General features: G+C 41.9%; 1 protein-coding gene across 1 annotated transcript in view; it reads left to right on the top strand.

Moving 5' to 3' along the window:
- Nucleotides 1-25524, top strand: part of ZMIZ1 (zinc finger MIZ-type containing 1) — a 159320-nt gene that overhangs the window by 129460 nt on the left and 4336 nt on the right. The window contains exons 8-20 of the mRNA XM_009641960.2: nt 1-66; nt 1085-1294; nt 3450-3632; nt 5914-6088; nt 7434-7575; nt 10894-11104; nt 12311-12416; nt 12949-13109; nt 13424-13491; nt 15368-15436; nt 15954-16201; nt 19211-19374; nt 25193-25441. The exon at nt 1-66 is cut by the window's left edge and continues 13 nt beyond it. Coding sequence (XP_009640255.1) covers nt 1-66; nt 1085-1294; nt 3450-3632; nt 5914-6088; nt 7434-7575; nt 10894-11104; nt 12311-12416; nt 12949-13109; nt 13424-13491; nt 15368-15436; nt 15954-16201; nt 19211-19374; nt 25193-25441 — 2052 coding nt within the window. The remainder of the gene's footprint in view (nt 67-1084; nt 1295-3449; nt 3633-5913; nt 6089-7433; nt 7576-10893; nt 11105-12310; nt 12417-12948; nt 13110-13423; nt 13492-15367; nt 15437-15953; nt 16202-19210; nt 19375-25192; nt 25442-25524) is intronic.

Raw genomic sequence — 25524 nt, 5'->3', positions numbered from 1 at the left:
ACAGCCCCAGCCACTGTGGCAGCCCTTCAGGAAACGCAGAATAAGGACATGAACCAGTATGGACCGGTAAGAGAGCAACCCTTACGTCTTCATACTTGCCTGATTTGGACCATAACAGGGAATTGGGCTGTCCTTCTTACTCCCCTGTTTATTAGGGTGCCTACTCTATTATTTTTTTTTGTGCATGAGCATGGTTATAAATGCTTATGAGAAACTGCTGGTATGTGTGTATGTGGGTAGGAGTCGGTCTCCCATGTTTTTCCCAATAAATCTTGCCTCAGTGTATTTTGTAGTTTGGAGATTTCCCCTTAAAAGAATTGAAGATTACCCAAAGTGACGGCTGCATCTGACATGATGTATTATTGTTGCCTTTGCCAGCCCCGTGAACCTCTAAATTTGAGTACCCGGTGAAATGTTCCAGAATCTTGGAATAGGTTTTGTGCCGCTTGGGTAATTGTTTATTTTGCCAACTACAGCTGGTTGGCTGTTTTTCTCCCTTCAAACAAGGAAACAACAGTAGAAGAGAGATTTGCTTTTTAATAATGTTGTCTATGAGAACAGCTGTGCGAGACATGGTGATCCATAGCCTCCAGCATGTCATGACTTCATGTAATAATTTTTTCTTAAAATAAACAAGGGTTTGATCAATTCAGGTTTTTTCCTCCTTAGCTTTTTTACCTCTCTGAGTTTTGAAGTATATGGGCCCATATACCATACATATGGTGATGTAAAGAAGCACAATGTCTTAGAAATTGTGGTGTTGTGCTTCACTTACAAAGCCAACTTCCTAACCTGTTACCTTACAGTAATAGACCAGTCAATTTAAACGATTTAATGGCTCACTTTAGACTTGCGTCTGTCTGTCTCTATTAGCCTTCTACGATTCCAATTAAATTTTTATTATAAATAACATCACCACCCATCAAATGTTGGAGAACATTGAAAGAAAATGCGACATAAAACCTCCCTTTCTTCCCTCCCCCAAAAGCATGTTCAGCTCCCTCCTCCCATTTTAAATGCATGTCGCATTTTATTCTTTTTTTTTTTTCTTCTTCTTCCGTTGAAGGTTTGTTCCTCTTTCCAGATGGGTCCAACTCAGGCTTACAACAACCAGTTTATGAACCAGCCTGGTCCTCGTGGCCCTGCTTCTATGCCAGGCAACATGAACCAGCCTCGGCCTCCTGGAATGAGTCCCTTCAGCACCCATGGGCAGAGGATGCCTCAGCAAGCCTACCCAGGCCCACGCCCCCAGTCTTTGCCAATACAAGGCATAAAGAGACCGTACCCAGGAGAGGTAATAAAATAAATTATATTTTGCATACGCTATTGTTTTGACTGAAAGTTGCAGCATGCTGGGGTAGTGTGTGATGTGCATCCCTGTACAATAGGTACATCTTTGTTCTAGCCTTGGTAGGAATACTGCTGTTAAAATACATGCGGCAGCAGCTCTTCCTTTTAAGCTTCTAAAGTATTAAGGTTGGCCCTTGCTAGGTTAGTCAAGATGACAGTCTTTAAAACCAAGAAAGTCCCAAAACTGGCTGAGCCCTCAAAATGTCACTTTGAGATTCTCATGCTAGATGGTGAATTCATAGACTGTAAGCAGACTTCCTTCACAGGAGTGGATTTATTTAACGTGACAACTTAAAAGAGATGTTGAAGGTAAAATACTTCATTTGAGCCCAATACATATGTGATCTGCATTTTCTTGGATGTTTTATTGTTCTAAAGAAATACAGGGCATATGTTGTATAAACACCAATAGTAATAACATTTATTTTAAAGACCAATTGCTTTCCAAACTTCTTGAGGCTTGATTTTCATAGGCACTGAGATGAACATAAATCACGTTGAACTCAATTCCCTCTGTGTCAGCATTTATCTAATACAAGTTTATTTGGAGTGTGGTATTTCTGTCTAAGTTCCCATGCTGTTAGGAGATCTGAGTGGCTTTGTAGACAAAATTACATTGCCATTGACTTGTATTATGACCTTGGGCAAAACACTTAGGGTCAGAATCTTAAAGAAATTTAGACATCTGAAGATGTAGACAGACGAGCTTTTGGATTTTTAAGAAGCACTAATGTGTTTTACTATTCGAATTTGATGTGAGTCAGGCAGCAGATGCTTTTGAGAATCTCGCCAACTCTCTCTCAACATCTATATGCACATAAATGTTGTTACAAATCTAGCCACCCGTTACTAGCTTCAGAGATAATTTCCTGGTAAAATTCTGTATTAAACTGAGACTACACCAACAGCTATAACTCCAGGTGTAGAGCTTTGAATATTATGATATTGCCCTGACTATAATAATGGTAGTAAGAGTTTATAGAAAACATAGAGCAAAGAGTACAATGGTATGCAGAAAATATAGCAAACATTTATTATCGAGCTACATTTCTTTCCTGATCTGCAAACTTTTTTTTTTTAAATAAAAAAAAAATCAGAAACAAAAAAAAGTTACATGCTTTTGCAGGAGTTTTTTCTCTGGGAAGGCTTTTCGCTCTGTAAATACTACCACTTCCTCTGCAATTAAGTTAAGAAAACACGATGTGGCTTGTTTAGATAATTTTTATCTTCAGATTTCATATTTTTAGGACAACCGTAAATCCCCTTTTGCTGCTTCAGAAGCAGGTTTTTCATTGTTAGTGAATATAATCATGTTCCCAAGAAGTCAGTACTGAGCAGTGCCCTAAATGTCACTGGCTTGCTGATCTGAATTCTGCAGGTCCGTAGATGCTATTTGCTTGTTGTTTTTTGAAAGCTTAATTTATGGAAACTTCTTATTAATCAGTTCATTTCTCAAACTGACATTTTATTACCTTTAAAGTTCCATTTTTCATGGCTTTATTCCAAAACTGCAGCACAGTACTGGCTAGCACTAGCAAGGTGTTCATGACTGGTAATAGCTTCTATTTAGTTGTATGGGTATTGCTAAACATTCCAGCACAGGGCCAGCCTAGCAATTGTGTTGAGAAGACAGACATGGACAACACAGCTTCTATTCTCTGTCTATTCCAGGATTTAATTTTTTTTTTTAATGTTACTTGTTCTTTTTGTGCTTTCATTCTCCATCTGGAAAAGGAGCCCCAGGGATGGGGCTGGTGGAACTTGCAAAAACACAGAGATTTTGCATCTGGTTGTAATTCTGGTTTCTTCAAACACGGTGCCCTTTGACAGCACTGCAAGGCAGAGCGTGTGTGTGTGTGTTAACGTACATGGTTATTTTTATCCCACTTTGCTTTGCGGGACTTCTATGCTTTTGAGTGAGTGTTCACCTCCAGCCATCAGGGTGTGGGCTTAGGCATGAGTGTCCCTAAGTTGAGGAGTAGCCACCTGGTTTTTTTGTTTGTTTTGATTCCACTACTGAATGTATGCTAACAACCAATTTAAGACAGCTGCTTGCATGAAACAGACCTTTGTCTTCTTTCATCTCTGTCATGAAACAGCCGAATTATGGAAACCAGCAGTATGGACCAAATAGCCAGTTTCCAAACCAGCCTGGTCAGTACCCCACTCCCAACCCTCCAAGACCCCTTACATCTCCCAACTATCCTGGACAGAGGATGCCAAGCCAGCAAAACACAGGGCAGTACCCTCCTCCGACGGTCAACATGGGGCAGTATTACAAGGTAAGAATTTTTAGATTATCTTGTTGCGTTCTGGTAGACATTTATGAAGGGAGTCACATTAATGACTTCATAGATAACTGCTTTTACGTAATTAAAGGAAAGAGAGAAAAAAGCACAGTGCTTTTACTAATGTTTTGGATATCACAGGATCAAGTCAAGCAGCCAAGTTGCATTGTAACTTCAGTTCATAAAGAAAACTGAATGTTACTGCAGCTCATTAGAGGCTTTTACAAGAAAATGTTGGTCTCACTTTACATGTAGCATGTAAAAAGAAGTACCTAATGGGATTCAGGTGTAAGATTTTCACCTGTTCATGGCATCCTGCAAGAATACAACTTTGGAATTTTGTAATAACCAAGTTCCACATTGCCGCATCCCAGTTTCAGACCTACAGTGGTCACTGTTGGATTAAGCCAGCCCAAGCTTAAAAGCTGTTCCAGCTACAGAATTCGTCTTTGAACTGAAGTTTGTGTGACTTTGTCCAACCTCTCTTTCCCCTTTTCTCCTCTTTTTCCTTCTGTGCTGCTTGTTTTGGGCAAGACTTAGAATTGTTAAAATGTTGCCTAAACCCTGTTTTATGGGTACACCTTGAGTACTTAGTATTATCCAAGCTGAGTTTGTACTGAGAGCCTGCTGAGGTTTGACGTCTTTGAAGGGCACGCAGAAGTGATCTTTTGCACACAGGTACTCCAGTGAGTATAAAAATGGAGAGGACCATCAATAGCCTGACCTGCTCTTAAAGCATGAGCTGTTGAAGTCTCTGGACCACATTCTGATTTTGAATGTAGGCTGACAGAATCTGAGATGCACATTGCTCTTGAACTGGAATTGTTCTGGTGTGATTCACACAGAAAACACTGTTGAAAAAAGGGGGAAAAAATCCCTGTACTACAGAGCATCTGTTCCGTGTGCAACCAAGCTGTCCACTGTGGTACCCAAAGGAATGCCTGTTGCATCGTGGCAGCTTTTGCAGTCCAGTGCCAGGAAGAACATGAGGAGGAGATAGATCCTCAACTACTGTAATTCCAGTGCAGTCACTTATGCTAAAATAACAGCAGAAGATCTCTGTGAAGTTTTTAAGTGACAGACTTTTTAATGCATTTTACATGTGTTTATTTTAGATGGGGTTTAAGTTTTTTATTTACAGGCTAGTTCTAAGAAGGAATCTGTGGTCTTTCCAATGCTATCTTCTATTCAAGTATCAACCATTCTGGAAACAGTTAGAAAACAAGAGACCTTGTTAAGAAGGGAGATTATCCTGGCTGGGGGAAAAGTTCCAGCTTGCCACAGACAGGACCTGAACCTTTGGATTGGAGTGGTTGTGGAGATAGTAACTGTATCTGTTAAAGAAAAAGACAAAGATGGTTGGAAATGTAAATGCTTAAGATTTCACAATGCAGCTCTCTTATGTGCTTCAGTGCATGCTAGGCTAGCAGCCCAGTATTTAGATACAGAATCAGATTTGAAGTCCTGATACTTTGGCTGTCTGTAAAGTTTTTCATCTGACCCCCTCATGTATATGTGCGTATGGAACATGAGCTATTACAAGAGAGTGCCATGCAGTTGCAGTTTTGTTTAATGTCAGCTTCCTTCGCGTCATTGTTATTGGTTTATTCTGCTAACTGCAACCATCCCCTTAATTACAAGAAACAAAACCAATGGTGTTTTAATACTGTAGCTACTATTTATACTTAACTATCCCTTTTCTCTTAGTTTGTCTTATTCAGCAGCAAACTAAGAACAGAATCAAATTGTAGGCACACAGAATAAAAGACATCCCTTGACCCCCAGAGCTTTCATTCTGACTAGATGAGTTGGACGGGGTGGAAGAAAGGATAGGTGGAAGTAAAAGGGACACAGACATTCTAATTGGACTTTGTTTTCCATGTAGGCTTTTGTGCACTGGGGCTATTTTGGGAGGAAGCCAAAGAGATAGAAAGGGCTGGGCAGGTTGGGGTGCTGTGGAAAAACTGAAGTGAATGACTAGTTGGGTTTGGAAAAAGAGCATTGAGAGGAACGCGATAAGCCTCTTGGCAGCCTTGCTTCTATCTGGTCATTGCCTGAACTAAGCTGGCTGGTCTGCTGGCTGGTTCCTGCTTTGCTCTCCTAGTCTGCCTCTTCCCGAAGGCTTCATGGGACATCCTGTGGTTTCTTGTCCTTCTGGGGATGGAGGAGCCTCCCTACCTTCTTCATCGTCTTTGGCGTTTGATAGCAGTACAGTTCACAAGGCTTATTCTTATTTTCAGACTGCAATAACAATGTGATGTTATTTATTTTCTAGCCATCAAGGCCTGTACCTGTGGCAAATTACCCTCATTCACCTGTTCCAGGAAACCCCACGCCACCTATGACTCCAGGGAGCAATATTCCTCCATACCTGTCACCTAACCAGGATGTCAAACCGCCATTCCCACCTGATATAAAACCAAATATCAATGCTTTACCACCACCTCCAAGTGAGTAGCAAATAGAATGCCCCCACAGTCATTTATTGTCCCTCTGTTCTCTGCCACATCCATTTCCAAGTCTGGAAGCTAGCTCTGATTGCTGCTCTGGGAGAGGCTCAGATTGCTAAGTTGTGGTAGGTAGCATGTACGGTACAGGCTCACTGGAGCCAGTGGACGGTAAAAAAAAGATTGCTATCCCCTCCTGAAATAGAGTATCAGAAAAGTTCTTCCAGGTTAAACTTTTAAGGATTTTAGGATTTGACTCCTGAAGTATTCCTTTGATATGCTTCCTGAGGATAAAACACGTGATGTTGGGTTGCGTTACGTGTGCTTGGTAGGCTTGTTTACTGTGTGAACTTTCTTTGTGGTCTGTTTTGTTCAAGGGCAAAGCCATTCATTGAACGTCAATGCAGAATAGCGTAAAATGTGAATATTTATAGTGGTGTCTCTATTGTGATCTATACAGGCTTCTTAAAAATATTCAGCAGTATGCCAAAAATTGATACATGCTCCTTTCAAAGCCACTCAACGTCACAGCTACATTTGGCTGGGAACAGGGCAGGAATAACAAGATCTCTCTGGCTGTGTACTAGCACAAGATGTTTGAGGTTTTGAAGTGACTGATGAACAATAGGAGATATCATTTACTGGGGAATGGGGAGAGCCTTAATGTTTTCTGTAAAATAACTGCTGCTGCATTAGCGCTTTGCAACTGGTGTTCGGAGTTCAGGATAGCTGAAAAATGAAGCAGAAGGAGGTGGCCTGCAGTATTATGTGGGCAAGCACACAGCTTTTAAAAACATTTGGACTTCATAGATTAGCTGTAAGTCACCACAAAACCTTGTTTTATGAGATCAGATAGTCATTAAATACCAGTGTCTTTGGTCATTGGATAGTTTCAGCCAATGAAACTGTTGGAACTAATTGGGTAATGTTGATCCCAGTTCAAAGCTGGGAAAAAAGCATTATCACAGTTTGTCATAATTAAGAGATTTGTTGTCAGTCTTCTGCCAACAGAGTGAGCCTGGACACAGAACCTATCCAGTAATAAAACCCAGGAATTCTTACCATGCCTGGTTTCTGTTTGTGACCGGAATGCTAAGGTCCTAATGTTAAGTGTGGGAGAATAGAAGACTTTGGTTTGCCATTGCTATCAGTTTGAGCGCTGTCACTTGTATCAGTTAGGTGATGTAGTTACTTGTGGTTTTCTTTTTTGTGTGTATGAACCTGCTAAGTTAGACCCAGTAGCAGGTCACTGTGCCATTTGTTACTATTCTGTATAAATATACACATTATTATTGCACTGCAGATGCTAAAGGGAAAGTTCACGCTTTCTCTCCCTCTTCGATCCCAGCCAACCACAATGATGAGCTGCGTCTGACGTTCCCTGTGAGAGATGGTGTTGTACTGGAGCCCTTCCGGCTGGAACACAACCTGGCAGTCAGTAACCATGTCTTTCACTTACGGCCAACTGTTCATCAGACGCTGATGTGGAGGTAAGCTCAGCCTTGCTGCGAGGGAGTCTTGCACCCAGTGGTGGAGGAGTGGCAGGCCAGATGAACTTCATTTAGGTTTGCTGTGAATTTTACTTTAAAAATTGTGACCTAGATAGGAAAAGAATACCCTTTAAACTCACAGATGCTCTCACCTGTCACTTACCAGAGACAACATGTTCTAAAATGCTTCCTGATCTGTGTTGCATCTCCTTGCTGATAGCATACGGCATGCAGTGTTTGAAAAATCAGCGCGACTGTTCCCTCCTTTCTGCTCTGGGTGGAATGGGTGCGGGACATGCACGACTGACGCCAGTACAAACTTCCGTTTGGGAGGCTCTGAAGTCCTAGGTGCTTTGTGGCCTGTGAAACGTTAATTACAGGAGTAACTACGCAGGGCTGTTACAGTTTATGCTTAAATTAAATGGTGTGGAGTATCTGATAATGAAAAACAAAGGACCTGATTTAGAGGCTTGGTAAAATACTTTGGAAAGACAAGTGCTTAAATCCTTCAAACTTTAGAAACTAACTTCCTAAATTCCTCCTCTCCTGTGACACCACAAGTAAGGACAGGTCAGAAATACCAGAGCATGGCTTTCCACGTACAAAGGCTTCTGGTGTTCACTTACAGGGAGTACTACTTTCCAGCACAGAGGAATAGTTTTCGTAGGTGGTACTTACCTGCATTTGATGTAGATCTGCATAAGCTATTTCAGGTTACGTCCTGATTCCACCGTGCTCATGGAAGGGCGTTAGATCAAATGACAATCAGAGCCTTAACTTTTTTTTATTTGTGTGTTTTCAAATACCACAGAATAATTTTGTCTCCTCGTTCTGCTTTTCTCAGAAGGCATCTCGGTGTTTATCCTGGCACTGGGGAGGCTGGTTAGTTGCTCAGGATCTTGTATGGAAGTTGTTTCACAGGTGTAGCAGCTGAGATGGTAAAGTGCAGCATCCTAAGCACGTTTTCCATTACGCCTGCCTCACTTTGTTTCTTCCTGAGCCTGGACCATATCCCCCTTGATCCTAATGGGAGCGATAACTTGCAGCTTCAGCTTTTTTTCCCTGTGAGGATCTTCTTCCCATTCACTGGAATCCACCTGAGACTTCTGTCTTCATGGTGTGGAGGGCGTGAGGTGGGCGGCGAGGTGCACTCAGTTCCCTGCCCCAGGGACGGACTGGCTCTAAAGCTGAGGCTTGATGTGGGATGCAGGAGCCCTTGCTGCTATGGTGCCCCCCTACCCTAAGGTAGCCTGGGGGTTGGAAGGGAGGGAGATTGCAGGCAGACCACATCCAATAATTAACACCTAACTTTGAGGTCAGTTATTGCTTACTTGCATTTCATTATCGTGGAGTACTCGCAGCAGAGGGAGTTTTGGCAGTTATTTGCCGGTTCTTATTAATAAGTAATCACTACTGGGGATTGTGCTGGCTCATTCAGTAGATTTATAGTGCTGCACTGAGGCATGAGGCTGTTTCTTAATATCTGTTCTTTCTTTCTTCCTTAGCTCACCAAACACATAGCCTTTATTTAAACTTATTTTAATGAAGACTCATAGGTAAACTGTGCTCAGGTCTGCTGTTGTGAAAAGCTTGTTAATAGTGGGGAGAGCGGATGGTCCTGTAATGAAGTCATTTCACATTTAACTCAGGGCTGGATGGATTCCAGAAAAATGAATTAATCACATGTGTGGATGGATTTTGGTTTTATAGAGAATGGTGGAATTGAGCCAATTCTTAGTATTTGTCTGCCAGTTAAAATATTCGGCAAAACCTCTCACGTGTACACACATAATGAATAGCAAGGCAACTATTTTTCTCCCCGCTGGGAACTTTTCATGGTTACGAGAAACAGAAAGGTTGAAGGCAGGGAAAACGTCGCCTTGAAGCTGGTTCAGTCTTAGCACTGCTCAGTTATTAATAGCATCCCACGGTGGAGACACTGCGTGCTGAGAACACGGGGGTCTCCTGAGCTCTGTCACCGCTCTGTGACATTCAGCAGGCCTGCTCACAGTCCTCAGGAACACACTTAATCTGCTTGGGTTTTATATCAGAGGGACCAAGTCCTACTTCCCTCAGGGTTTGGGTGACTGCGGTGTGTTCTCGTGAGGTGAGAATCTCCAGTGGATCTTGCAGAGAGAACTTTCAAAAAATTGTTAATAAAATATTGGAAAAAAGCCTGGAAAGACTTAATATAGGTGGATTATGGTCAGGTAACTTGTATTCTATACCTTTTTTTTAAAAAAACAAAACAAAAACCCTCCGTGGTTTTATCCAGCACTAAATCTGTATGTTTTGAAATCCAGAAAAAACGATGTTAAGTCACAATTGAAATCTCTGGTTTTGGATGAGGAAAATGGCAGTTAAGGTGGTGATCTCCTGAATAAGCTGTTCCTCATGGATCTTACAAAGATCTCTTCCTTCAGGCAAGATGAATAAATGAGCACCTAGATTTCCAAGTACAAAAGATAAACGTTCAGCTGTCTTTTTGTGTCATGAACAGCAGAATCCTGACATTTCAGTTCAGTTCTTCATGTTCTTTTAAATTTCTTCTTCAGATTACTCATTCCTAACACAAGGTTAACATCCATTAATGAAACTGAAGTCATAGTCTCTACCCACTTAATTTGTGATAAACTTAATCTCAGCCTCTTCCTTTTTTGGAGGTGTTATAAAACTAATTTTTGAGGAGCTAAATAGTGTGTGAAAGTTATTATTGGAGAGGTGGGAGGAATTCATGCTCTGAAAGAAGGTCTAAATTGGGCAGATTTAATCCACAGCTGTGTTAATTTGGAATCACAGAAACACAGGGGGTGAGATACAGGGGTTATTTTATTTTAGTTGATTTACCTGTTCCAAGGCAGGATTAGCTGTACCTGTATTTTGTCTGACAAGTGTTCATTCAAATGCTCTTTTAAATGCTCTGAAGTAGTGAAGAATCCACAGTCTTCCAGCACAACCCACTGCAGTGTATCACTTTCTTGTTCTTAACTCTTAACACACAGGAAGGACCTACCTGATATTAACATTTTTCTTTCTGCAGGATCATTCCATGGTCTAGTTTTGCAAAGCGGTTTGAGATGTTCCCTTTATAAGTGTAAAATACACTTCCTTTATAACTGAAAAAATATTAACAAAAACTTTGTGGCATGCTTACATCATTTAAGGGCTTTTATGAAGAAAGTATGTTATATCCTTTACTGGTAATAATTCTAGAAAAATAATCTGATTGATAAAGAAAAAACGTTCCCTAGCATCAAACCGACCTCCCTCTGCAATGTGAAAGCAAAGTTAAAGGAAGGTTTATTGGTTGTTGTACAGGTCTGACTTGGAATTACAGTTCAAGTGCTATCACCATGAAGACAGACAAATGAACACAAACTGGCCAGCTTCAGTCCAGGTCAGCGTTAATGCAACCCCACTTACCATCGAACGTGGCGACAACAAGACATCTCATAAACCTCTGCACCTAAAGCACGTCTGCCAGCCAGGAAGAAACACGATTCAAATTACAGTCACAGCATGCTGTTGTGTAAGTACACTGAGCTCACGGCTGCAGCTGCTGATGCTGAGTTTGCTATTTAGTACAGTTTGCAAATGTTGCCTTAGCTGAAAGAGCCTTACTCTCATTTTTTTTTTTCCATGCATCTTTCTGGTAAGGTGCTTGTTTGATGACACAGTCAGAGTGCTAATACAGACATTTTTGCTGCAGAATTATTGCAGAGTGTAGTGGTGTCCTTCCAATGTCTCTGAAAAGTCTTGTGGTCTAGGGGAGGAAGGGAGTTTGATCTCCTGCCTATTCAGCGCGTGCCTGTGTAACAAGGCAGCTGAAGTGTATTAACGCAGTAGATTATTGTGATGCAGACTGTTGTGAGGTACTAACTTCATTTTCTTAGGGTATTAAACTGTATTGGGTTTGACATGAGAACTTCAACACCATATCATTGGTGGTGGTGAGATGATTTTTCAAACACCTTTTCAGATTAAAAACTCATATTCCATGATGCAGTCTAGACCATGGAACTTTCCCCTTTCTTCTTTTCCATGGTTTAGGTACTCTCTGGGGCGAGTACTGTATTTTTAATGCAGACTTGCACACATACAGTCTGAGCTTTTGACCATTCTGTTGTCACTGACAAGAAAGCAAGCTGCTACATCTCCCAGGGTCGCAGTGTGAGGCGCTTTGACAAGAAACCATCCACCCATTTCGCTTTACTTCACAGTGATGTTTCTCTGCATAATGTCATTTATCTGGTGTCTAAGAGCAGGGGCAGCATCCTGTGAATCCACAACAAGGTCTGTGTTGGGGAAAAAAATTCAGTTGGTTCCAGACACATCAGTAGCAAATCATTTTTGCAACTTTCAATGTAGTCTGAGGGCAGGCAGGTAGGCTAGACTGTGTCAAAGAATCCAGGGTTTTAAAAATAAACCCTGATGTCAGAGATGAATACATCAGCCCTATGTATTCTGAATATTAAGGAGGGAGAAAATGCAGAAAATCTTTGCTTTTTTTAAAGCCCTTGCATACGTTATGCTCCTGGAGCCCAGACCAACATACTGCGCAGCATGCAGACTATCCCTAAGGGAGTGCGTGCGCAGCGGAGCAGAACCAGCTTTCGTACTTAAGCATCAGGCTCTTACAGAAGCCACGTGTCCAAGGGAAGAATGCAGCTCTGTTCAGCAGTGTCTTTACCCCGCGTGTTTGGTTCTCTTGGTAACACAACACGTTTTCTTTCAGTCACACTTGTTCGTGTTGCAGTTAGTACACCGGCCATCAGTTCGCTCCGTACTTCAAGGTCTACTGAAGAAACGTCTCCTCCCAGCAGAACATTGTATCACTAAGAGTGAGTTTTCATTTTGTGTGGGTGATGACTTTCCAGAATGGGTATGTTCAGTTGTGATAAGCTATTTCAACACAAGATTTACTTGCTTATTGAAAACCTTAAGCTGTATGTGTCAGGAATTTCCAGAACATCATGTGCGTAGATTAAATCTTCGGTATCCTCAAATGTTGAGGGTATTTGGGTGAGGGTAACAAAGTACCAAGGACACAAGCTTAGTTCCCAATGAGGACTCTCCCATTCCAGGAGAATCTCTCTAGCTTTTCCCGCGTGTTTGTTTTTGACTTACCTAAAAGCCCCATATAGAAATATTATTCTTTATTTATTTAAGGCTGCTTTAAGTGCTTGTATGGCATTTTATTTGGTTGAGCTAATATGCATGTGTGTGATGGTTTGTCTGTTCCAGAGAATGTTCTAAATTACACAGAATACACCATTGGATTGGCCTTTAAAGGCTGGTCTTTCAGATTTCTGCATTAGAATTTACAGTACAGTTGTGTTTTCTCACACATACACATACCTTCTTCCTAAACAGTAAAGAGGAACTTCAGTAGTGTAGCAGCTTCCTCTGGCAATGCGACGCTAAACGGGGAAGATGGAGTAGAGCAAACTGCTATTAAAGTGTCTCTGAAGTGTCCGATCACATTCCGGCGGATTCAGCTCCCAGCAAGGGGTCATGACTGCAAGCATGTACAAGTGAGTAGATGCCAGTGGCCTGGCAGTATTCCCTCAGCCATGTGTTGTTAGTTGCTTTAGCTTGGTTATCATACGAGAGCACCTAATGAAATGGGATTTCTTTGTGTCTGTCAACCTAAATAATTAACTATGTATATGTTTAATGTAGAGGGAGAAAAAAAGCTATTTGGCTTAGTTTTCAGTGCTAGTAGGCTTTTTTTCACGGCAGTTTTACTTTTGTCCAGCTGATGCAGTTAATACAGTATTTTCCATTGACTTCCTCTTTTTTTTTTCTTCTTTTTTTTTTTTTTTCCTTGTTTCTTTCTGATACCTAGTGCTTTGATCTGGAATCTTACTTGCAACTGAACTGTGAAAGAGGAACTTGGAGGTGTCCAGTATGCAAGTAAGTGCAACCATGCTACGGGAAATGCTGTTGTACACGATTTGACCAAATTCAGATCATATTTAAGGTCATGGAGGGGGAGAAAAAGGAAGTGCTAGGAAATAAGATGCATGTATTACATATACCTAATAGCATAAAGTCCAATGAGAATTCTTGCAATATTTCATAAATTGAGGGAACGCCCTGGTTTATTAGAAATTTAAAAACAGATAATGAGATATTTTCTCACAAAACATATAATCTGCAAGCTCTTATTACAGGCTATCAAGGGGTTGTGTAGAGTTCAAAAGAAGCTCAAATATTTACGTTGATAAGACAGATATCTACATAAATGAACGAACTGGGAGTTTGTCTTCCCCTAGATTATGAAGTATAAGCAACTACCAGACAACAACAAGCCATGGCAAAATAACGAATAGTCTAGTCTAGAGTTAGTTTTGTATAATTTTAACGTTGTAATGCTCAAATTACTGATTCAAATATGTCAATACTAAAGGGTTCAGCATCCAGCTGAACGTTAAGTAAGGATGCCAAATAACTGTCTCAGGTACTGTGCTTTGAGCCGCATAGATACACAGTGAATGGCAGTGTTCAGGGGGAGGGGGAATTTTGGAGACTGCAACATTTCCCAGTAATTAGGTAGGAAATGAAGTTGGATTGTCCAAGGTCAAAGTCAACATCAAGTGCAAATTAAAGTGAGGGCAGAAGGCAGGAAGGATTCTAGTCCAGAATAAGGCTGATTTTAAAAATGGTGAAAGATTTCTGAGGAGCAGAAGTTTGGAGTGATTGCATAAAGGAAAAAAGGGATACCTTGGCATACTTTCAACCTTATGTTTTGACCAGAGTGCTAGTATACTGCGGAAGAAATGGAACAAAAAGCTTTGAAGTGGTTATAGACTGCCCATTCTTATGTTTAACTGGGCAGAGAGAATTGCCGAATGTCTGCAGGCCAGTTCAGTGGCTTTAACCTACTGTGCTGAGTCCACGGGGTTGTGAGTTTGTTCCAGCCCCAGCTGAGGAGCCAGGGTTCTTTAGCTCAAGCAGCTGTAGCTGCAGTGCCTTGCACTTTATCTCTGCAAGTCTCCAGTTCAACCCCTGCCATACCAGCCGACGTTAGGTATGAACAGGAGTGGAGATTCTCAGTTCTGTCTGCTTCTGTGGACATTGCAGGCTTGAGATGAGCTTGTTTCGGTGACTATCCATAATTGATACATAGCCTAAAGTGCAGGTGTTTTGTCTGAACTACCTGAATCTTTTCCATCTTCTAAGCTAAAAATATCACAAGAATTGGATGTCTTGCTGCTTAATTGATGTATTCGTCCATCCAGGCCAAAACTTTTGTCCTATTTCTCTGAGTATGAGCACCCAAATTCAGATTGAAGTGCCTACATAACTAAGTAATTTCTGGTTTTGTTTTGTTCTGTCCCCATCTATGCTGCTCTTAAGTAAAATAGGTATAATATGTAGTTACTTTGAAGCCATATTACTGTGTAGCTCAAAAAAAAAAAAGATCCAATTTGAAAAAAAAATAGTGCTAACTGATGTTCACAGGAGAGATCTGCTAGCTTTGAAAAGCCTTTACATTCGCAATATGTTTTGCTAAAAAAAATTATTTAAAGGATGTGAACAGCTTGTGGACACACACAAGTAGATGTATCCTTATCTCATCTATTTGATGTAGAATACTATTGTCCTGGTAATGCAGATGTAGAACTAAAACTTGTTTGCACCAAATCATTCCTAAATTATGTGTTGTGGATAGTAAGTTGGTGGATCCCAGTCTGCTGATTTCATCACTAACCTGTCCTTCTTCCATACCTCTTCTACACGTGTAGCGATATTCTAACATGAGGTCTGGGGTTTTTTTCCTTCCTAGTAAAACTGCTCTGCTGGAGGGCTTGGAGGTTGACCAGTATATGTGGGGTATTCTGAACGCTATACAAAAGTAAGTGAAGTTACTCATTTCTGATATCCAAGAATAAGTAACTGGGAGATATGTTAATGAATACTGAGATAGTCACACCAAAGTCGGTCTTAGTGATGGAACTTGAATATTCTGTTTCATGGCTCCTTGGTGGAGCAGGTGATACAGTGAATCAGTTTCCATCTACTTAATAGATTTTGTTCGGGTTATCTGTTGATGGCAGCCTCACCAATGAAGCAGAGGGAAGAGTGAGAATGGAGGATTAAATGCTTTCTTGTATTTACCAGTAGTCCCTCTGATTCACACATGGCAGACCACATAGATATGTTTGGATTTGGCTGTGTGGATAAACACAGAGATGTGCTCTCACGGTTGCCTTTTTTTAAAACTTGCTTCCTGCACACACTTGAGGAGTGAAAGATCTTGAGGTTGTATTATACTGGAGCATTTCAGAGCATTTTTAACCATGCAAATTCTTATGGAAACTTCAGCAAAAAACAATCAATTAATGTGCTAAAATTTTCATGTTATTTTGCAGCTCGGAGTTTGAAGAAGTTACCATTGATCCAACTTGCAGTTGGAGGCCGGTCCCTATAAAGTCAGATATTCACATCAAAGATGATCCAGATGGCATTCCCTCAAAAAGATTTAAGACCATGAGTCCAAGCCAGATGATCATGCCAAATGTGATGGAGATGATTGCAGCTTTGGGTCCTGGCCCTTCACCTTACCCATCCCTACCCCCTCCTCCAGGAGGCAACAACTCCACTGAATATGGTAACCAAGGTTAGTTTTCCAGCTTTGTGCACCCAGGTGGTCACTCTAGAAGTCAGTGGTTCAGTCAGCTTTGTGGTTCAGGTATGTCAGTGCATCTTCTCAGAGACACAAAAGGAAAGCAAATTATATGGCTGCAATTGTGAAATTCTGCATCAGTCATTTGAGATTCATCTGTTCAGAGGAAAATATATTTTACTAAGGAGATTGGTGCTTGTCATATTTATTGCCATGCAGTCCTCCCTGAATCAACAAGCATTGTATGTTGCCTTATATATTCATGGCCTGCCACAGTATACATCTTTATTCATTTTTTCTGTCCGTTTTCCTTCTGTTCCACTCTCGTTTAAGTGAAGGCTCCTGGTGCTATAGAAGTTACAAGGCAGAGAACCTGGCCCATTAACCCTGCTGGTGCGTTGGCATTTGGTAGGCCACTCAGAAAGTGGATGACTTTAAAAGAGATTTTGAACTGCTTTGCAAACACTTTTGCATTAGAAAATGACTTTTGAGTTCCTCTACCCATGTGCTGCCAGACTGAGAAACAGGGAACTAAATACAGGCAGCGGAGATAGTTTTCAAATGACTGGTATATTGTGAATAACTCAATTATAGTGACAATTCTGAAAATATGAAACCAGAGGCTGTTTCTTTTGCAAGTAATATGATATGACTCAGTTCAGCTCTGGGAAAAGACCAACTGTTCACACCATCAGAATCCCCAAATTGATTACAAGGTGATATATGTGCTTTTTGCAGGCGTTTGAAGAAAAATACAGATTCCATGCAAAATATGGTTAATTTGCTCCAATGACTGCAAAACTGATGACAGATGATAAAACTTTGTAGGTTTTCAAACAGATGAATGATTACTATAACAAAGCCAAGAGCACTGAATCACAAATTTTTCACTCGTTTAGTAGGAGTGAAGTGCAGTCAGAGCATGAGAACAGAGCCATTTATTCTTCATCATCTTTCTAGCTCACAATCGGGAACAGACAGGGTAGTTACGTAAAGTGGGGTTTAGGGTTTGTGTAACGATTGCTTCCTAGACTGTTATTTGCCTGCCTTCTGCTGTGGATCCTGTAGCAGAGGTAGTCATTGCTTCTCAGATCCCTGACTCATCAGTAGCAGGTGAAACCCACGCTTTCCTATTTCCCCTGCAACAGACGTATCAATGCAGAGCACCAGGTTATCCTAAATCTCTTTATAGGTCTATCCCTCCGCATGTGGCACAGCTCTTGCCCCAGAGAAGGGCATGTTGCTGCGTGGCTGTAAGTCCCTGAGCATACTGCCTTGCATCTTCATTCTCCATCAACACATGCACTGAAACTTAGTGCTTAGAATTAGGTAACGCCCTCTGATTAACCATACTCTAGAGCAAAGTAGTAGTAGTACTACTACTGTGGTTTATGTTTGTTTATTTGGGTTTGACAGTAAGCATACTGAAGTTTAATTTGCAAATATAATAAGTACTCACTAATACAAGACCTTATTCCAGCTCCCTGCTATTAAATCTTTCCTGAGAAGCAAGGCAAGACCAGCTATATTCCGTGGGACTCATCCAGTTTGCAGATTAACAAAATGAGAATTAGTAAGGCTCTGCAGTATTTACATGATAGATCAAAGTCCTGATTTCTTTGAGAAATACTCTTACATGGCTAATGACTTCTATTCCTCCGAGATTAAGCTTCTGCTTGTGAAGCTGTGCTAAAGAGCAAATGATGCAGCTACTTCAGTTTGTCAAACTCCCTTCTTGACTCGAACATTTGAAGCTGCTCTACTTCAGCTGGCGAACCGCAGGCTCTCATGCAAGCTCCAATTCTATTATTTCAGAGCTCAGCATCATCCAGTTCAGTTGCTTACATGGAATAGCTGAGTGGCTTTAGTTCGGTTTTTGCTGTTAGTAGCAAATAAGCCACCAGAGTCGGTGTCTCAGTTGGAAGTGTTAACAGAGAGGTCTGGACAGAAAAAATACAGAGAGTAAAATCCCTGTACTGGGATATGTGCTTGCTTTAGAATTCAAGTGAAGATCACTGGGCTGGGGTGGGACGGATCAAAACATACCGACAATGGTCATACAGTACTTGTCCTGCAGGTCAGCAGAGGACTCCAGGCTTGCAGCTAGGTGGCAGATGTGGGGGCGTAAATCCAGATAATTTATTCCAAATTGGTATGGAATTTTGGTGCTTTGGAGAAGATCGTTTTGGGCTGAAGTTAGGTAGATTTAATAAATTCACTATTTTTTTGTTATGAGCGTGCATATCCACATGCTGAAACACAGGCTACAGGCAGCCAGTTTGTAACTCTGAAAATGAGAAGAATAGATACAAGAGGGGGAAACTGATGTTATATTGGCAGACAGTCAAGTGAATTTTATTAGGTTTTGTGGGAGCAAGGAGAGCTACATCACAAACCCCAATTAGGCATGAAGGTCTCTTCTGCGTTATCTTAATGGAAGTTGCCTGTTTGTGCTGCAGAAGTAAAATAGATGCTGTGCTAGGAACGGGTACTGTGGCATCTTCCTGATGCAGTTCTGTCAATTAGCTTCATCAGAGACCGAAGCAGTGCTACAATCTTACTGAGTACGTGGAAGCGTAGGCGTAAATAACACAGGTGTCCTATAAATAATTTTGGACTTGGGCAGTCAGTCTCAGTTGCACTGAGATGCTTCCGGATGCAAATACTCCGTAGAATTTAATATCCCTTCCGCTTTTCAATTTTGTTAAGTTTATGTGGTGACTCGACAGTAGTTTTTCAAAATGTCAGCAGTTTAAAATTCGTTACAACACGCACATGAATTATTACAGCAGCCAGTATTTGAAGCTGAGGGGCTGGTTTTTTCCTCCCCGTTCCTCCAGCTCGCTCCAGCAGTGGGGAGCACGGTGCTGTCGCGCTCAGCGTTGCAGTTGCCCTGCGCTGTGCAGGGAGGATGCCATGCCACACAGCTTTTACAAGATACTCTGAGAGATCAATGTTGGGAAACAAATAGTTTCTTTCATATCACATCTGTTTCTCTTTTAGGTAACAGTTACCAAGGTCACGGCAATTTTGACTTCCCGCATGGGAATCCTGGTGGCACGTCTATGAATGACTTCATGCATGGGCCACAGCTGTCACATCCCCCAGACATGCCGAGCAGCATGGCAGCTCTCGACAAACCTCTCAGTCACCCCATGCAGGAATCTGTAAGTAATGGTGCTGTGGACGTAGCTTTTCCTTTGTGGGGGTAAGGAGCTCTCATCCAGCTAACGGACTTGCCTTGTGAACCGCTTTGACTTTTTGTGGATTCCTCACTTGGGAAGTTTGTGCAATAGAGTAGTCCTGAGAAATGCCAAAAATGCCACTCTTCCTTTCTGGCCTTTTCGAGTTTTTGGAGAAGCATTTCTGAGCTTTTTGAATTGTCATTTAAGCTTGTTTATCTGAAAGAGACAACCTGGCTCGGCGTGCTTGTGTTAATCGTTGTGCTTTGCTTTGACACCTGAAAAAAACAAGACTTCGCTCCCTGGGCCAGCAGGGTCTGTGAATATCCATCTTCAGCAGGCAGCTTGTTACAGCAAGACATTGCCTGACTTCAAGGCAGGGACAATATCTTCCCTGGCTTTGTCCCTGAGGGCAAAATTTGCATCAAAGCATTCTGAGGGGGAATTCTACCCAAGTAGCGTGAAAGGCACCTTAGGCTGTTGGGAATAGGACAAGCCTGTAGATTTCAAGGAGAAATGCTGCCAATGGTCTGAAAGCGTATCAGTGTAGGAGACTGAAAAATGGAGGTTCCTCAGGTCTCGGGGGGAGAGGCAGAACTGTGCCTTGGAAAAGCAGCTTGCTCAGAGCACTGAGTTTTATATACAGAACTTTCTGTATTTCCAGAAAATGCAGCACTGCAGCAGCTAGGTGATAGAAAAGCTACCAGCAGCATTTAGCTCTTAGGCATGGCTAGCCAGCTATTTTAACTCTGTGTGTGGGGTGTGTGTATGCATCCTTTTATGTTCATTTAAGTTACAGGGCAGGGGCTTTATAGTGTGCTGTTACTGCACAGGAAGGATGTTTAACTTGACAAGTCATCTGTGCCGTGTCTTTAGTGAATACTAGAAAGTACAATTTCAGAATGTAATGAGGAAATGTGGCAGCAGATGCTCAGCAAAAGCCTACTCAGTCAATGTCTCCTCTAGCTGGCAGTGGGTTTTCCAAGGAGGATGGTGAGAAATAGGACGAGAGTGGAGAGAGAGTTCTTAGTATAGCTTGGAGAGAGCCCAAGTAACAAGACTGTCTGCAAAGTAAAGAGTCCAGAAACCGTAATGACTTTACCGCTTTACAGGCTAATAAAGGACAGAACAGACATGCTGTAAACTTAATTTTACGTTATCAAATTCCACATACCCAGCTTAAAGAGCAGTCTGAATTATCTGCATCAGAACCAACCCTACAGTATTAGAATATAGTAGCGAGGGGAAATACCACCAACCTGAGCCACTCACTGCTGCCTTCCTTTGAACCAAAGCCACAGGGAATTATTCTTTGCCTCCCATTACCTGACACCTACCTCTTGACTTCATCAGTTAACTGCTATACCTTTGCTGTAGTAGTTGCCCCAGTGAAATTTCTGAAGTGGTAGGATATGAAGTGGTTGAATATGAAAGTGAAGAATCTGTGGCTTTCTGAAAATGGGACTGCTTACAGATGATAGCAAAGGTGAAAGTTGCTCAAGGCTATGCGTGTTCCAGAGCTGCAAGAGAGTATTTGAGCAAATGTTAATAGATTTTTGCTTCTGTGGGCCAGTCTGTAGCAAATCTCATACTTGCTTATGATAGCTGGCAATTAAAGTAAACCTTGGCCTCGCTTCTCCCTCATCTGTCGTCATATGCAAGCTATACTGTTTGGGAACGGGAAGCAGCGCTAAAGCAGGTTCCACCTAGTTTGTGTCAATGGCCGATTTTCTCTCATGAGGATCAGTTTTCAGGAATTAGATTGACCTTGTCAGCATAGCCACATAGTCTTCGGGTCACATTTGAGGACTGTTAGTGCTCCCACATAGCTTTTTCAGTATTATAAAGTCTCTGCTCTCCTCTTTCTCTCTTTTTCTCCGCCTTCCTTTCTTCTCTCTGAAAAACGAACTGTTTGTCTGTAGCAGACACTCAGGAAAGGCAGCTTTAAAATTACTGCTTTTAGAGAAATGCATGCCATTAACACATTCCTAGATTGTGTAGCTGAATGTCTTTGGACAGACATCTCTGTACGAAAATAACTATAAATCGCATTGCATAATTGAACTAAGGTTTTAAGATGTTGCCTGTGCTCTTGTCTGGCTTTCTGTCTTTCCTTTTTGCACATTTAAGGCATATTTTGGTTTTGTCTGCTATTCACTTTGACCGTTTCATGTTTACAAGGTGAGTCAGGATCAGATGTTTGGTCCTTTTAGACCCGAGGTCTGTCTCTAACTGGAGCTGAATGCTGCTGAGGAAGTTCCTAATTTTCCTATTATGAAGATTTATGTGGTGGCCCTTATATAATGGTAAGCAGAGAAAGCTGATCCTTCCAGACATACTCCGTAGGTCACTCCAGGAAATGCAGATGTGTTTGCCCAATGTAGGTAGGGCTGGGTAGCCCAGGCTGGATCATCAGAACTACCTTCTGTCAACACTGCGGTTCTGCTCCTGTGGAAGAAGAAAAAATCAAGACCCAAAGCATGGCCAGAAGTAATACCTCTTCCCCAGTGTAAAGTGTTGTGAGAACTGTAGAACAGATGCTTCTATGTCAGCGCAAGATGACTGTAAAGTAGCTGCCACCATCACCTCATGCTTGTTTTCAGAAATCGTAAACAAGTTTCAGACAAAGGTGAATTCAGAGTTAGCTCTAACTTAGTGCTTATTGCAGAGAGCGTAAGGAGTGGTGCCTGCCTGAGCAGTGCAGGGTCGCGCCATAGTGTCATATACACGGTGAGGTGATAGGAGCTGCTGCTGCTGTAAGAACTCATCGCTCTTGTTTCTATTTTCACTTTTCTTCTCTCTCGCACCAGCACAAGTGGTATTGCAGCCATCTGGATCTGGGTACTGATGTGATTGAACACTAATTCAGGGCTGGTGTGGGGCAGGGGAGGAGTTTAGCTTTGATCCGTGTCTGTTCCCCAGTTGAGTTCGCTGCACGTCTGCAAGGATGCACCCGATGACAAAGGCATGGATGGGAAAAGTGGCTGAGAAAAGCAGCAGGGCAGGATAGCACCTCTCCGTGGCTCTGCCAGCTAGCCCAGCAAAAGAGTTGGTAAAAGTATGACCTCAGTAATGGAGAGAGATATAAACCATCAGCTTAACCTGCTGATCTTTTTTTTCCACTATCGATTTTCTCCTGAGATGAAAGGCATATTGTTCTGCGGCTGGCAGGTCCCCTTGCGCTGCAGCTATACGCCTCGGTGCTCCTAGGGGTCACTGTTGGGCTCGTAAAGAGTTGCCTTGTTTTGTGCTGTTAAGCTGAAGATGTAGTTGTGTCTGCTATAAGCTTTTCTTTTATAGATTGTAAACGTTTTAAGAGTGCCGAAGTTTACACTCCTAAAAACAGCTCTGGAATCACCTTGCTATGTAAGCAAAGGCGACTTTGTTAGACTCGGTGTTCATAGTGTGGGTTGGTGTTTGTAAATAAAACGATGGGAGTTGCAGACGCAAGCTGAATGTACACGAAGTGTATTGCTTAGAATGTTTTTGCACCATGGCAAACTTACCATTAGTTAGCTGGATGCAAATAGAAAAATGTTGAAGTCCTGAGCATTTTGCTTTCTCACAAGTAGGCTGGTGGAATCTGTGGCCTAAATCAGGTGGATTTTGAACCTGCGATGGCTGTTTAAGTCTTGCAGTGAACAATTACTCTCTGTCCTGTAGTTATCTCAGGGCCCAAGATACTCGATAAGACAGTAAATAGTTACATAGATAAAATGCTTGCCTATATAAGCATAATGTAGAATTTCTAACCTGCTTATTCGTTTTGAAATATGTCTGAGAACATATGAATGCCTCTTGGTTTAAATAATTATTGATATAGACATGCCAGTATGATTCTTGCTTTGTGCATTCAGGGATAAATTTAAGACACACATTCAAGATAATCCTGTTCTGGTTTGGTTTTTGGGTTTTGGTTTGTTGGGGTTTTTTTTTATGGAAACTGCTTTCTCACTTTAGCAACACTGACTTAAATTGCTTTTTACTTTTTCTGATTATTAAGCTTTCTTAATTCCTACACTTTCTGTTGCACATGTCCTCGGTGACTGAAGAAGGAAACAGTACTATTTGGATAGACATCTACTTTCACTTGGACTTTTGCTAAGTTTTTAGGCTGCAGATTAATTTACGTTAAGGTGTGGTCTGTGGGCAGATTTTGTACAAATTTACCCTTAAGGTAACAAAAATAATGTTGCAGAATTCTTTCCAAGTAGTCAAACTGTGACTCTAATGGAGGGATAATTGTGTATCGGTACTTTCTAACAGTTACTTTAAACTCTCACATGGGAAAGAGGCCCAAACGCAGTGTTGCAGATAAAATCCTGCTCATTTCCACCAACCTTCGTACTGCCAAAGTGTTGAAAAGGACTCCGTGTAGCTGAGTGTGACTGTCCCAATGGATCAGTATTCAGGTTTCAGTTTTCAGAAGGAATACATGAAATGTATTTTTTTAAATGCTTGTTTCTGTAATTTTGTGGGAACATTTTAATTAAGTTTTGTAATAACCTCCCTTTCACTTTCTAAAACTGAAGACTAAGGTTAAAATAACCTCGCAGTTTACGGTGGTATGAAAGGGTCAATGCTGACATAGCATTTTGCTGGTTTCTGTTGGCTTGGCTGGATGAATTTCATGCTGTTGTTGTACGTATCTGTTCTTTTATTTCAGCTCCACTTTGTGGCAATATGTAGCATTCCTCAAAAATGTTTACATTTTTTGCTTCTCCATATACCCAATTAACATGAGACATCTGATTCTGAAGCATTCAGACAGTTCTTTCTCATGGCACCAAGGTCAAGCCCCAAAGAATCCACTAGCATTAAACGTGACATGAGGCAGAAGGAAGGAAGAATTGGACTTGTGCATTTTTGTTGCTTCTCTGTCATGTGAGAAAGACTTTTCCCCCATTCTTCCATAACAGGGTTTGGAAGATGCCTGCGGTTTGGTAGTTTATTCCCCATGGGAAACATAAAAAATACTAAGCTTTTGCAAGGGAACTTATCCACATCATGAATACAAAATAGAAGGGTGATCATAAGCTTATTGTAAGCTATTGCATCGTACTTTGCAGTCAGCAGGTGCGCAGCCACCTACAGCAGCTCCGCTGATGGGTGGGGAGCTCGCGAGCTGAGCCGACTTGGGTTTTGTCAACTGTCAGAACCCATGAATACCAGCGAGGAAAATCTTCAACCCTTAAAAGGGGTGTTGCATTCTGAAAAGAAAAGGAGGGGAGGAGTGGGGAAGGGCTGGTGTTTGCAAGATGTTTGTAATGAGCTGAAGCACGAATAGGCAGCGGTGTCAGGAAGCTACCCGATAAGGGAGCTGAGCAGAAGTGATGCATTCTCGGTTAATCAGTTCCCTGGCATAGGGATTGTAATTCAGCAAATTCTCCATTCATTTACGGAATTTTTTAGGGCAAAAGCATCTGCCTTGCTAATGCCAGGCAGCACCCATAAGCCTCCTTCCCTCCTCTTTGGGGTTCGTTATTTTGCACCTTCAAGCTCAGTTTCCCACATCACAAGGAAGCAAACCAACAGCACAAATCCAATGTGTTTATCTCCTGCTGGCAGATAACCTTCAAAAAGCTGAAACACTTCCTCCAGCATTGGGATATGGAGTTTTGTTTTCCGATTGCGCTTTTTTATTTCTTTTTTTTTGGTTTTTGTTCTGTTTTTTGGTTGTGTGTGTCTTTTTAAAATTTATTTAAGTTATTTCTTTTTGTAACATGCGGTTACAGAGTCAGGCACCGCGAGCACTGTACCTTGTGGCCTCACTTTCTTTTCCTGCTTTTTTCCTCCTCCGCAGATCCCTCATCCCGGCAGCACTGATCAGTCCCATACTTCCATGCAGCAAGGTTTGCACGTCCCTCACCCCAGCAGCCAGTCAGGGCAGCCATTACATCACAGCGGGCCTCCTACCCAGCAGTCCCGGCAGCCGCCCCCGGCCGCTTCTAGCAACCATCCACACAGTGACCTGACCTTTAATCCCTCCTCAGCCTTAGAGGGTCAGGCTGGTGGACAGGGAGCACCCGACATGCCGGAGCCCTCGCTGGATGTAAGTCTGTGTCATACTATCATCTGCCTGCCATAGCGTGTGCTTCGCATCGCGGCGGGAGGGCGGGGGGGGCGCGGGGGCGG

The sequence above is a fragment of the Egretta garzetta genome, unplaced genomic scaffold (assembly GCF_000687185.1).
Source record: "Egretta garzetta isolate BGI_Z169 unplaced genomic scaffold, ASM68718v1 scaffold56, whole genome shotgun sequence".
NCBI classification, from domain to species: Eukaryota; Metazoa; Chordata; class Aves; order Pelecaniformes; family Ardeidae; genus Egretta; species Egretta garzetta.
This window is presented reverse-complemented; position numbering and strand designations above follow the sequence as displayed.